The sequence below is a fragment of the Pezoporus flaviventris genome, unplaced genomic scaffold, assembly GCF_033815535.1.
Source record: "Pezoporus flaviventris isolate CSIRO_AGI_PZ_B2104156 unplaced genomic scaffold, CSIRO_AGI_Pfla_v1 ptg000070l, whole genome shotgun sequence".
Lineage (NCBI taxonomy): Eukaryota > Metazoa > Chordata > Aves > Psittaciformes > Psittacidae > Pezoporus > Pezoporus flaviventris.
In genome coordinates this window covers 6,120,990-6,134,603 of record NW_026892618.1, presented here as the reverse complement: position 1 = coordinate 6,134,603, position 13,614 = coordinate 6,120,990, and the positions used below count along the sequence as shown (strand labels likewise).

General features: G+C 42.7%; 1 protein-coding gene across 1 annotated transcript in view; it reads left to right on the top strand.

Moving 5' to 3' along the window:
- FRAS1 (Fraser extracellular matrix complex subunit 1) overlaps positions 1-13,614 on the top strand; it is a 156,929-nt gene that overhangs the window by 40,441 nt on the left and 102,874 nt on the right. Inside the window, exon 3 of the mRNA XM_061472100.1 lies at positions 12,119-12,226. Within this exon, the coding sequence (XP_061328084.1) occupies positions 12,119-12,226 (108 nt within the window). The remainder of the gene's footprint in view (positions 1-12,118; positions 12,227-13,614) is intronic.

Sequence of the window (13,614 nt, the reverse complement as noted above, 5' to 3'; positions counted from 1 at the left end):
CTGTTATTCTCTTGTCTCTGAGTGCGTGCAGACATTTATGCCTGAGGCTTTATGTCCCCAAGAGCTGTATGTTGAAAAACACATTAGCAGGCCTTTCATTTAAGCTTATTAAGGAAGCAGAAACAAAATGGTTAACAAAAGCTAATTCTTAGGTGTTATTTTCAATAATATTCATCCCATTCTTGCCTGCCTGAGGATGGAGTGAAGATGCTTTTTCTTCTTAAACCTGAATTTAAGGGATGCATATGTTTTGCCTCTGCTGAATATTTCCATGGAGCAGCTTCTGTAGATTCAGACAGCACTACAGTGAAGGAATAAAGTGCTTTGATATAAAACTGTCCCTTTTTTAAACGATGAGCATCAGAGATATTTAAGGACCACCTGGTCTATTTTCAGGAGTCTAAATAAGTGCTTGTGCACACGCTCTTTTTTACTCTTACAGCTCCAGTCACCGTTACAGGCTTGCCGTATAAATTGTTCCCAAGCTTTTACTACAGATTTATTCTGAGCAAGATGTTAAGTACAGAGGAGAGGGTGAGAGAGAAAAATTCACATGCATGAGCTATTGTGGTTATGGTAATCTTTGTCCCTTAGCTTGCATCTATTCTGGACAGTCAAAGTTTGTAAAACTGTTTTTGTCTGGTTTTTTTGTTGTTGTTGTAAAGGGAGCAAAGTGGAGGGATGTGCACAGTATGGATTACATTTATTGTCAGAGCAACTCCTGACATTTCCCTGGCATATTGGAAGAGTAGCTCATGGCATTACATGAGCCAGCTTGTGCCCAGGCAGCCAAGAAGGTCGATGGAATCCTGGCCTATATCAGCAATAGTGTGGCAGCGGGGCCAGGGCAGTTCTCATCTGCCTGTACTGGGCACTGGTGAGGCTGCACCTTGAATTCTGTGTTCAGTTCTGGGCCCCTCAGTACAAGAGAGACATTGAGGCGCTGAAGCGGGTTGAAGGGCCTGGAGCACAAGTGTGATGAGGAATGGCTGAGGAACTGGGGGTGTTTAGTCTGGAGAAGAGAAGGCTCGAGGGGACCTTATCACTCTCTACACCTACCTGAAAGGAGGTTATAGTGAGGTGGCGGTCAGTCACTTCTCCCCAGTGACAAGTGACAGGACAAGAGGAAACGCCCTCAAGCTGCACCAGGGGAGGTTTAGATTGGACAGTAGGAACAATTTCTTCACAGAGAGGGTGCTCAGATACTCGAAGTGGTAGAATCACTGTCCCTGGAAGTGTTCACGAACTGTGTAGACGAGTCCCTCAGTTTAGTGGTTTAGTGGTGGTCTTGGCAGTCCTGGGGGAATAGTTGGACTTGATGATCTTAAAGATCTTTTCCAACCTACTTGATTCTACTATTCTATTCTTGTGCATTGAAAAAATGAATATACTTCAGATAGGATTATAGGACTTTAAATAAATATTTCTTTTGCCATGGCCTTTTCTGCACTGCTTCTGAATAATGAAAGCAAAACGAACTGTTCCAGCACAAGCCCAATGAGGTCTGCAATTTACTTCCTGTTGAATGCTGCCACTTATCAATGGATAATATGATTTATCTCTGACTGATGGCCAATCATGCTAACAAACACAACAGTGCCTCTCCTACTGAGACTGACCATGCCTGTTTTTTTGTGTTTCTCTTACCTGTCTCATGAGAGGGAGTTTAAATGCCTTACACAACTGTTATTTATCCTTCCCTCCCTGAGAAGCAAGGGGTTGTGTTCATGTGACCACCATTTCCAGCCCTGAAGTTATTTTTTTGCTGGTTTTGCCTCTGCTCCCTCAACCTGCTCACTCCTCTTGAACCTTTATTGCATTTTCTGATGCGAGCTACCTGGTGCCAACCTGCAGTTGAGGGTGTAGACCAGACCTGGTTGATCTTGTCAGTTTTTTCAGTGTCATGAGTCAGTCTCCCTTGATTTATTTTAGGGACAACCGTAATGGATGGCAGCATTGGCACTGGATAGCATACAGGTTTGTCATAAAAAACAGGATACTTGGCACTGGATGTGGTTGGATTGATAATATTAGTAAATACTGGGCTTGCCGTCAGTAGCCTGCTGGAGTGGAGTACAGTGATGCTGATTGCCCACCTGAGGTATGAAAAGGTGGTTCTTGTCCTCTTGAGAAGTCATCATTTCAAGCTGAAACTGCATCATAGTATACATATCACAGCAAAGTTTGTTGCATGTTTCTTTCTAAGAATCCCCATCACTGTTGGTGACTGGTTGCTCCCAGGAGCAATTGCCCACAGGGGAAGGCAGTTGGTGGGTTTGAGTAGACCTTTTGGCCACCTTTTACAACTCAGAGACCATAAGGAGAATTAGGCCTGATCTTGTCCTCTCAATGGACATAAAGCCAAGCGCAAATTGCCAATAACGTTAGTTCTGTTTCTTGGTTCTTCAAGGGCATATTTATCACTCATCCCTCCTTGTCTTTACCATTTCCCATATTCAGCTCTATTGTTGACTTCCAAGCCTATCATGGTGTTATAGTGATGCTGTTGTAGTGATTGTTGTGGCGATGCTGTTGTGTGCTCTGCTGCTGAATATGCCCTCCAACAAAACAAGGTATTTTGCTTTTGGTTAGTACTAGCTTAAAGCAGATTTTTGAATAAAAGGCTTTAAGCTGAAAGAGGATCTAGATGAGATCTTTGGAAGAAATTCTTCCTTACGAGGGTGTTTAGATGCTGGCACAGGTTGCCCAGAGAAGCTGTGGCTGCCCCATCCCTGGCAGTGTTCAAGGCATGGTTGGACGGGGTTTGGAGCAACCTGGTCTAGTGGAAGGTGTCCCTGCCCATGGCAGAGGGTTGAACTGGGTGACTTTCAATGCCCATTCCAACCTAACCATTTTAGAATTGCCTTGTGGATGCTTAGCAGTGTTTTTCTCAGGGCAAGCGGCATCTTGCTCATTACTTGGGATGTCACAAAGGAAGACGCTGTACCAGGCGGTGTTTATCCTTTTCTTCAGCTCCAGCTAGTTGTGTGTGCAAGGCTGTGCCCTTGTTATTTAATAGTGCAATAAAGGAAGAAAAGATCATAAAAACTGAATAACTAATGAATAGGAGGGAAAGAATCTGGAAAGAATAAGACAATGCATTAAACATTTCCCTGAGGAGGGAAATGAGTCTCAATTCAGTAGCAAAAACTTCTGTTAATGGAGATGTGTGTGGAGGCAAGGAAGACCACAAAGCAGATAGGGTAACCTCATACCAGGGAATTCCTTTTTTTGTCGAGTAAGAGATAATTTGCTGTGTTTCTGCTCAGCTTGTTTGGTGTGGGCTGTGCTTTGTTGTCACTGTAAAAAAATGGTCATTTTTAGAGCACTTGTGACCTGGTGAACATAATAAGGACCTCTTTGCTTAATGGGGCACACAGCTTCTCCTTCCTCCCATGCTGTCACTCTTGATCTGTCCCGATAATGACCATCCCAGTGTGTGTCTTGGAAACAGTCTGAACTACAGCTACAGGCCCACGTAAATTTTTATTTAGGTAATAAATGTACTAGGGGAGATTATTGCTTTCACTGTGGTGTACACAGATGGAGGCATGAGGGACACGAAGGTCTTTATTCATGTTTTCCCTTCTTGTCCAGCAGTCATCTTGATGGAAGTTACGATCTGGAATTACAGTGGGAGGCTTTATGTTTTGAAAATACGTGTCACTACTCAGTCTGTTGTTGGTTTTAAGTCAGACAGGAAGGAAATTCAGTGCTGGCATATTTCAAGGTGAAATGGTTGAATGTGAAGTTATTTTGCACACTGTTCAGATAGGCAAGTGTGCTGATAATGCAGATAATAACTGGACAGATGTAATCCCTAAATCAAACAGTAATAAGCAAAAATGTACTGCTGATGGAGTTGCTGTTTTACAGCACAAGGGAATATCCCCATCCACCTCAGTATTGCCTTCCAGCACCTCTTCCTTTTTCCTTCTAATTACTTATGAAAGGAACTGTTTAATAGATTGATGCCTGTGTTCTTTATGCCTGTTACCTGTTGCTACTGTGAATCTAGTTACTGCGTTTTGGTTCAACAAAGGCTCTTCAAGGATAATTCCTCCCTCTGTGGGGCAGACAGGAAGAAAAGCCTCTTGGTATTACCTGATTAACACGTGGGAGGAGAAATGCAGGGAATAAAGCAGGAGATGGATGGTACAAAGCATTTTAAAATCAGTGTCTATTATTACATTTCATCTATCAAAAAAGATCACAGAGACCTCTTTCCTTAAAAGAATCACACAAATACATATATCATCTTTGCCCTTTTCAGGATATTTTAAGCCTGATTTTGTTTTTGAGACTGTAGTTTCTGTGTGCCAAAGTCAATCAATTTAATCATTTGTAACAGAAGGCAACCCAGAACATGTATGTTAAAGTGAAATACTAAGCTGTTACATACCATTTTCTGCCATTAATTTCAATTTGCTTGGTCATAAAATCACCACTTTGTTCAATCTTGGTAGCTACCAGTGAACCAGAGGCTCTTGGAACAATACCAGAGGACATGAAGACAGCCTGCAAAATCCCTTTTTTCTACAGCCCTCTCCTAATCATTTTTGTTCAGTAATGAAGTCTTTGTTCACAAAGATTAATGACTTTGCAGGGGTCCCCTTCCCTCTTTGAAGGAAAGAGAGAACCAGTTTATTAAGCTGCTGCAAAGAGAGCTGAGATTGAAGATAAGGACGTAAAGGTTTGTGTTTCCTGGGAGCTGTATGGGAGATTACTCTGCTTGGATCCACAGTAACAATAGTAGGGTTCGAGGTGCATAATTCTTTGCTTTACACTTCGAAAGGATACCTCTTAAATATCCAGCTTGGAATTGGAGATACCTATGTATTTGCTAAAGGGGCTTGAAGAATTGCTTTGGAGCATATTGTTTCCTTCAAGGAGCAGAAATAAAGTAATGTTTCACCCGATACACTACTTCCAGGGCCTACTGCAAATGACTTTGTCTGAAAGATACATTCTTTCTCTGCTGAATCAGCTGCCTGAGCTGCAGTGATTTTCATGGCCTGATGATTTTTTGTTAGAAATAGGATAAAAGGCTTAGCCTGTCTTGTTCATTCTGCCCTGACTAGATATAGTTAACATTGAAGCATTTGGCTTAACATAGCCAGCATTTCAGCAGCACAACAGGATGAATTTAAAATCACGCATGGTGATATTACTTCATTACTGCTGGTGATATTACTTCATCATTTGACATATCTGTGTTGGGACAACAGAGGATATTCCCTTTTCCTTTACAAAACATAAAAATACAAGCTCAAAAGGCCAGCAGTGTTTCCTAGAGGGGATATAGCCAGGCTATGCTCTGCAAGGAATCCCTTCTAATAGATGCGCCGGATTAAGTCAGTTTAACGGCCAATTTCAAGTCTGATTTTATTGTTTCTCAGGCTGTGGTTCTGTGCACACCAGCTGACAGCAGCTGCCTGCGTTTGTGCAGCCTTCACTGGTTGATGTTGACTGCTGAAGCCCTGGCAGCTTCCACAGGTTCAATTCTCAAACAAGCAGCAGCATTTTCAGGAGGTGGAACAGAACCTCCCTGGTGCTCTTGGGCAGGTAGAGCTGTGCTTTGCCTTGGCTACACCTGTGCACTTTGCATGTGCACCAAAGCATCACACCGTGGAGATTGTGTCTCCTGCTGCTCCAGAGATAGCCATTATATTGTAACAAATGTGATAATTAAAGCTGTGATCAAACTTAGGTTAAATGAATCCCTTACCTCCCTTCTTTTCAACAGCTGTTCAATCAGACATTCTGGGTTTGATATTCATTCAGAAGTCATTTTGGGGGGGATGTTTGAAATTTGCCACTTGGTAGGTTAGGAACTTATTTGAGTAAAGGAGAAAACACCCAGCAGGAGGACCCTGAATGTTTTTCCTGGATGCTAAGGAGAATTGCTTGTGTGTGCAGTTTTAAGCCACTCTTGTAATTCCTCCACCTTGTTTGCTCTGCACATTTGATTCATTTGAGCCCTTTCCCAGTGATTGTTTTTGTGTCTGTATGAAAGGTAGGATAAAATTTACAGCAGCACCTGAGTCATTTACGAATATCTTAGAATATCATAGTCTTCCCATCCCTAAAATAGCTTAGAGCTAGTGGGAAGTTTTATTTGTAGGCTCTAGTTGTACAAGGCTGGTACAACTGGTGAAAGACTGAACAGTTAGAAAATGTAGGAAAGCATCAGACTAATGAACTGTGAAAACAGTACTTTGGTTTAGTTTGTCTGACTTTTTAATTCCATAGCTGGGAGAAGGGGAAAAATAGTTCTCAATTCCTGAAACAGCGTGTTTGTGTTATGTGCTGTTCATCAAGCTGTATATGCTGCCTTAAACTGCACTGTTAACTCCTAGGAATGCAGGGCCAGAAGTGTTTCCACTGAGATGAGCTGAATTTCCATTTGGTTTCAGAGACAGAGCCGATCTGCTGTTCTGCTTGTGGGCATGCTGGAGTAAGGCCATTAAAAGACCATTTTCAAGGGGGTTTTTATTCTATGTGAGCACATACCAGATTTGAAAACATACTCAGCAGCAGCAACAGCTCCCTGCTGCAAAAGATAAAACATAAAATCTAAACCCAAATGGACACTCGGAATTCTTTATGTGTCTCTGAATGAGTTTCATCCCTTCATTGCTTCATTAATGGATATCCCCATGGACCACAGCTCTCTCTCAGCTTCCTTTACATTGGGTTTATTCTGCCTATTGCCTGGTATTGTCAACTAATCGGAGTGGAAATGATAAATGTTGTTACTGAGCTGCCAACTCTCCTCACTTGGCCACCGGTGGGTGATGCTGGTGATTGTTACCCAAAGTGTAATTGCTCAGGGCTCTGCCTACAGTCTCAACAAAGCAGACTGGCGTTCCTCCTCTGAGACATCCAGTACCTGCCTCTGGTCGAGGATGACTTGGGAAGTGAATCCAACCCAGAGCAAGTATCAGGGAGTGCTTGGGCTGGACGCTACTGGTTTCTTATAAAAGCAGGAAAAGTAATTAGTAAGGTACATGCTAAGCAAGAACAACCGCCTTGGGTTTAGCACGATGGTAAAAATGTCAAGCTTGATTCCTGGCTAACATTCAGGCTTTGGCTGTAGGCTGCTCTTTTCACCCTCCTTAGTAATTGCAGCAATACCACCAAGCAGATGACTGGCTTTACACGTCTGGTGTGCTGCAGGGGACAATCCAGCATCCAGTGACACTTTATGGATTGACCAAATGTTTTCATGAGGCTGTAAGAAATGGAAAAGGGGCTGGAGGAAGGACACAAGACAGCTGTTGTATGCTGCCTATTTCTGCAGTCATTGTGCCAGAATAGGGCACGGATTGTTACCTAGTGCGATGATACCCCAAGTTAAGTAGCATCGGATTGAATTACAGAGGCTTTTTATGTATTAATAGCAGACTCTGATTATTTTTGATTTGTTGGGTGGGGTATTTTGCTGAGGTAGAGGAGGAACAGGTGCAGCCATATGAAGTTGTGATAACCAGTCGAAAAAATCATGGTCAAAGAGATTAAGGTCTTCTGTGTCCTGTTTAATGTGACAGTGTGGCACAGCAATCCATGAATGCTCACAGCTGCTCTTTAGTTTACTCTTTGCTTCAGTCCTTATTTGCTTTTACTGTTGGTTGCTTTCTTGACTCTATCTCTTCTTAGCCATTTCTTAACACGCAGCTCTGCTCTCTCGCCTGCCTTTTCTTAAGTCCTCATCAGTATTCTCCAAGCTCTTGCACTGTGCTCCTGTGTCTTGGGTTTTATTTCACCTTGTGTCTGGGTGCCTGCAAGCTCTAAAGGCTTGTGAGCATATCTTGCTTTCTCAGCTCCTGTACTGCAAACCAACCAAGTACTGTAGATATCTCTCCTTGCAGCATGGTGTTTTAAAATGCAGTTGAATTAGGAATCATTTCTTCTTTTGATGTCGGGAAATCCAAAGAATTAATAAATCATAAGGGCACTACTTGGTGCCTAAGGAGTGCTTTCCATCTTCCAAGTGCTCTGTGCATAGCATTTCATTATTTATACTGTTAATTATATTAGTACTTATAAGGAAAAAGCTTCTTAAATTGTCATTGATAAAAGTACACCCTTAACAGGATAGGGATTCAGTGCTTAAATTGTAGCAGATAATTTGTCCACTGAGATACAGTGCCTTGGGGAAGATGTTACAGCAGTTCTTTAAGTGTATACCAGGAAGTCTTCTTCTGTGTTTCAAACATTAACACCTGGGAGCTTTAAAGCGTCCTTGTAAGTGTTTGGTTGCCTTAGTTATAGTCACATTTGAAATGGAAAAACCCAAAAGAATAATTAAAATACCAATAGTTGGTGTTCTCCAGGTCACAAGAGCTCTAAATATGTACCAGTAAATCTTTCAATGCTTTCCTGCATTAGCAGCTGTCAGCTATGCCCTTCCATGTAAACAGGGAACGTGTTAAAATGGATTTGAGATGTCATACTAAAGGTATCAGTGTCCAGGGATGCTACCACTAGTAATTACTGCAATAAATTCCACTTTCTTTCATGGATTTCCATCATGTGTATGAAGTACAGGGGCTGCTTTTCTCTCCCATTTCAAAGGAGTTAAATAGCCTTCCACTTTCAGTGGCTCATAGCCAGAGTGTTGCATTTTGCTCTATTTGGTAGCATTGCAGAGAATAAACCCTTCACTTTTCTGTAGAGAAATCAGTAAACTTAATTATTATATTTCCAATCTGAGCTTAGGTCTGTTGCTCCATAGTCAGGAATGTTAACCTTAATGTTGAACTGTCAAAAGAGCTGAACACCGAAACCCGTGAGCTGAGTGAAAGACTCTCATGCCCAAAAAATCAGGTAGCGGTTTTCTGGCTATTAACTGGATTATGAATTCTTAAAACCTCTGTGGGGATGTGTCAGTTTTGATCTGATACCTGGCAAATGGAAATCACTGATGCATGCAGATGTTCCAAGTAGATTATTATCACGTGGATTTAGAAAAAGCTGGTTTGAGCTTAGGCTGTAATAGAAAATAAGGGAAGGAGAAGAGCAAAGAGAAGGTTTTCTTATCAGAAACCTGAGCATTTAAGTCTCAAAATGTGAGTAAGGGTGGCTCTGTGCTGACCTCTTGCCATGTGAGTCGTTTGGCCATTATTCCATCATGGAAATAGTTTTTATTTTAATGAAGAAGAGAGGCCATAGGTGAAGGTTTAGGAGAGCCAAGTGATGAGGCACTCCATCTGCTCCCTGTGCTCAGGCTTACCCGGTGACTGTCTTCTGAGATAGCAGCCTCACCCTACAGTGAGCTGCGAGTTTTAAAATCCAGGCTTCTTTTTACCACTGACATTGTTCTCGCACTGATTCTCTCCTTTGCCACCCACTGCTTTGAGGTTTTCTTCCAGCTAGAAACAAGCAAGCAAAGGATGTATCAAATAGATTTATCAAATATATCAATAGATGCATAAAATGGTTCCATCAAACAGTTAAACATCATTCTTTATAGTGGAAAGATGCTTGGAGATCTAGGTATTAACCATGATTTTAAGAGTCTTTTGGGTGAGTCTGAGTATGATAAAGCTCTGTTAAAGAGGGCAGAATGCGTTAACTCCTTCACTAAACATGTAACTTAACCTGAATTTATTCTGTAACCATACTGTAAATCAGTCTGTAAATCGTACTGTAGATCAGATGAAGTCAGGATTTCCTTTCTAGAGCCGCAGCCATGTGTGTGTGAGAGGAGAACCAGCTGTATTACCAGAGCAGAAATTACCATCTCTCTTGATCTTGTTGATATCTTACCTGTACACTTACTGCCATCTCATACTGTTACTGGGGTTAGTGTTGCCATCATCATTACACTAACAGAGAATCTCCTTGAATTTCTGGTGGTGCCGGAGTGTTTGTTCCTTTTGCATGAACTCTGCCACAAGAGACGAGCACAGTTTGATAAGAATGGAATGCTTCTCTAAAGCAGCGAAGAGGCACAAGGAATTGTCAGCAGCATTTTTGGTTATCCCCCTCCTTGCAGGTTTGCACTCTTGCTCTATCCTTGTAGGGTATGCTGTCTCATTTTGACAAAGAGCCTTCTTTCCCAGGGGAGGCAACCGGCCTTTTTTCCTCTACAGTCAGCCCTGCATGCAGGATGGGTGGACAAAGAGAGAGCCCCTACCTGTGCCCTCTTTCAGTTATGCAGGTGAGGTGAAGCCTTGTAAGACCATCTCTCCCCACACATTGCACATGCTGGCTTGTAGAACTTCTTGGCTGGCTTGCCGGTCACATGAACTTATTACAAGACTGCAGCACCCAATAACAGCTTCTGCATAAGTTCCTGAGCAAATGGCCAGATTTTTCAAGATATTTTTGCTCTCATTAAGCAATCTAATGGGCTTTTAAGGCAGATTTCAGTGCTTTATCATTATGCTTAACAGTTTTAGTAGTTAGCCCTAAATATGTTTCTAGTAGTCAACTGTGAATCATCTTCTCATATCTTAATTTGCCTAAGTCATACTTTACACTCTGAGTAAATTGACTTAATGGAGTAAATCACTGCATCATGTAAATGAGTAGCAAAGTCTGGTCTCTGTTCAAATCCATTAAAAATGAGGCTTAATGGCTTGGGTAGCAGCTGTCTGTACTGCACAGGAAAATTTCCTGTGTGGCATAAATTTAGCCTGCTGTATGCGCAGGGGTTGTCTAATGGGAAGGAGATTTTCAGACAAGAAACTGATCTTCCTTGCCCCATTTTCTTTTGGTGGATTTAACTGTGGGCTTTTAAAAACAGCTAATTAAACATGAATATGGCAATTGAATCATTCAGAATACCTCAGTACATAGTTACTGGTTGCTTCTTTAAACTGCCAGAGAAAGATTGCTTGGCATGGGTGAAGTGACACTGTGGAAGAGCTCAGTGCAGGCAAGATGTTTTGTAGGAAGGGGGGTGACAGGCAGACTTGGCTGCTTCTCTGGGATGCTGCTGATGCTGTTTTAGTATCAGGGTGACTGGAAGTCAGTGTTCAGGAGTAAAGAGAAAGAAGGCTTTGTTTTCCAAGCATCCTGCCAAAAGTGATGAGTCCCAAGTGGCTGTTCAGCCCTTGGAGAAACTGGTGGGAAAGGAGAAGTCTGGTAAGCGTCAGGGTCTGAGCTGCCTTGTGAGTGCAGGGTGGTTGCGTGGGATCATGACCTCAGCATGGAAGGAATGGAAAGGGGTCAAGCTAGGGTGGTGAAAACTCTTTAGCCAATTAGCTGTGGGTGTTCAAGCTGGGTACACTGATGAAGTGGTGGCGACAGCTATTCCCAAATCTGTTGGACTGTCTGCTTGATCAGAGTTCTCTTCATGACGTTTTGGAATTAATGTGACCAGGTAGAGCCTGTTCATACCTGGCCATGCGCTCAGCATTTTTTACTAAATCTGTTTAATTCCAGTTTAAGGCTCTTTAGACCTTTGCTTCCATCTTACAGCCCTTAATGTAATAACCACGTTTGTATCACGGTTTTGACACTAGGACTTTGTCTTCCTCAAAAGTTTCAGTGTTACATTCAACAGCTCATTTGGGTTCAGTCATGTCAAGATTTACCTGCGTTCTCTATCAGCTCATGGGGTGCTAGTGGTACCACAGCTGCCCAGGAGCAGGTTAGCCTCAAAGGTACCTTAGCTGCCTCCACACAAGCTGTGCTCATAGGCATAGCTGAAGTTTGGACAGTCCAAACTGGATTATAAAGTTTCCCAGCGATGCTCTGAACACCTAAAGTTGTTGGAGGTTACGTCCTAATGTTTGTCTTGTCTTTGGAGTGCCCCATCCCTGGAAGTGTTCACGGCCAGGCCGGATGGGGCTTGGAGCAACCTGGTCTAGTGGAAGGTGTTCCTGCCCATGGCAGGGGGTTGGAACTGGATGAGCTTTAAGGTCTCTTCCAACCTTATCAGTCTAGGATTCTAGGATTTGCCTTGCATGGCCTTGTCTTTCAACTACATGTTTGAACTCACTAAACAAAAGGCACCAAGTTGTGTGTGAGGAGCATGTGGGAGGAGGGAAAGGTGGCGCATTGTAGACTTTACTCTTCCAGTCTATACTGAGCTGTTTGCTGTTGTGTAAAATAGCACTTGCCTTGTGCTGTATGGGTCTCATTTAAAACTTCTGTTTGTTTGCAGAATAACACCATTTGGAAGCCAGATTCCTGCCAAGAGTGCCGTTGCCACAGCAATATTGTCACCTGTGAACCTACCCTTTGCAAACATCCCCAGTGTGACTTTCAGAAGGTAAACAGCTGCAACTGTTCAAATGCTAGCTGACCCAATGTGGTGGGAGAAATGTCGGGTCACTCTGGAGTTCCAAGCCTTCGCCTGCTTTAAACCCCTGGAATAGTTGTATGTCAAAATGTGTTTGGGTCTGCCACACTGTGGAACCTGTAAAGGTGTGGTGGGAACAGTTCAGGTAGTTAGTCATACAGTCCCTGTGTAAGCAAAGCTCCTCTTGTATTAAGAGGGACACAAAACCAGGATTCAGCATGAGGTGTTTTCCTGGAGAAGGTGGCAGAGGTGAGCTGACTGCTTGTCTTCATACACTGTGGTGACAGCTGCCATGTCAACCTTCTAGGCTCAGCTGCCTCCCTACAGCTCCCTTTGAATTCACAGCAGGACTTGGGGGGAGCAGGAGGGAACAGTGAAATCCCACTCCTCTTCTTAGGGTGTGTGTGACTGCCCAGGATCTGGCACAGTTCCTGTACGCTTTCACATCTCACCAGTGCAAGCTTCTATGCAAGAAACACATGGGCAAAAACCAGTGTATGAACCTTTGTCCCCTTCACCATGCTACAGACGGAAGCTTGGTGTTGGAGCAGCTTTCAGACTGCCTGTGCTGCAAGGGCTGTCTGGTCCCCAAAGGAAGTGCCTGAATGGGCTTGGACCTCCCAGCATGACCCCAGCTTCCAGTCACCCTACATTTGAAGACAGATCTGGGTCTTCCTCAAATATGCAGGTGGATGCTTTCCACCCTGATGAACAATGACAGAGCTGAGTTTGTTTGTCTTTCAGTTTCTTCTGCCTTGTGATAGCCATTGAGCTTTTGTTGTCTCCTGTTTTATCTTTCTCTGTCTGAGCCTTCATTAATGGCTACAGCTAATTGGCCATGGAATTGGTCTTGCGTTAGCATCTGGATTAATGGGGTAACATGCATGGATGGCAATGAAAATTAGTGTTTTAAAGAGGCATTGCTGATATAATTATATGGCTTTATGAAGCAGGTTAAAATGTTTTCCAATATGACAGCATTAATGAGGAAATAATTTTGATTCTTACTGGTTCTCCTCCATTATTATCACTGTGTATTGATTAAAGCAAGACTGAAATATTAGGAAGTTCTCTGCTAGGGAAGAGAGAAATAAAAATGTGCTGGCACGGCACAACAGTAATGAGTGATGTTGTTCATCTTAAAAAATTGAATAAATGAAAAGGTGGCAAACTTAAAGCTTATAAAAGGAAATAGATTTATAGTGTGAAATGAATCTGTGTGATTCCTTGACATGGGGACCTGAACCCAGGACAGTAATCTTCAAGACAAAAGAGTTTAACAGTTCCGTAAAGGTCTGGCCATTGAAATGTTCAAAAGGATCATTAAGGAACTCAGAAAAAAAAAATAAATCCAGTCA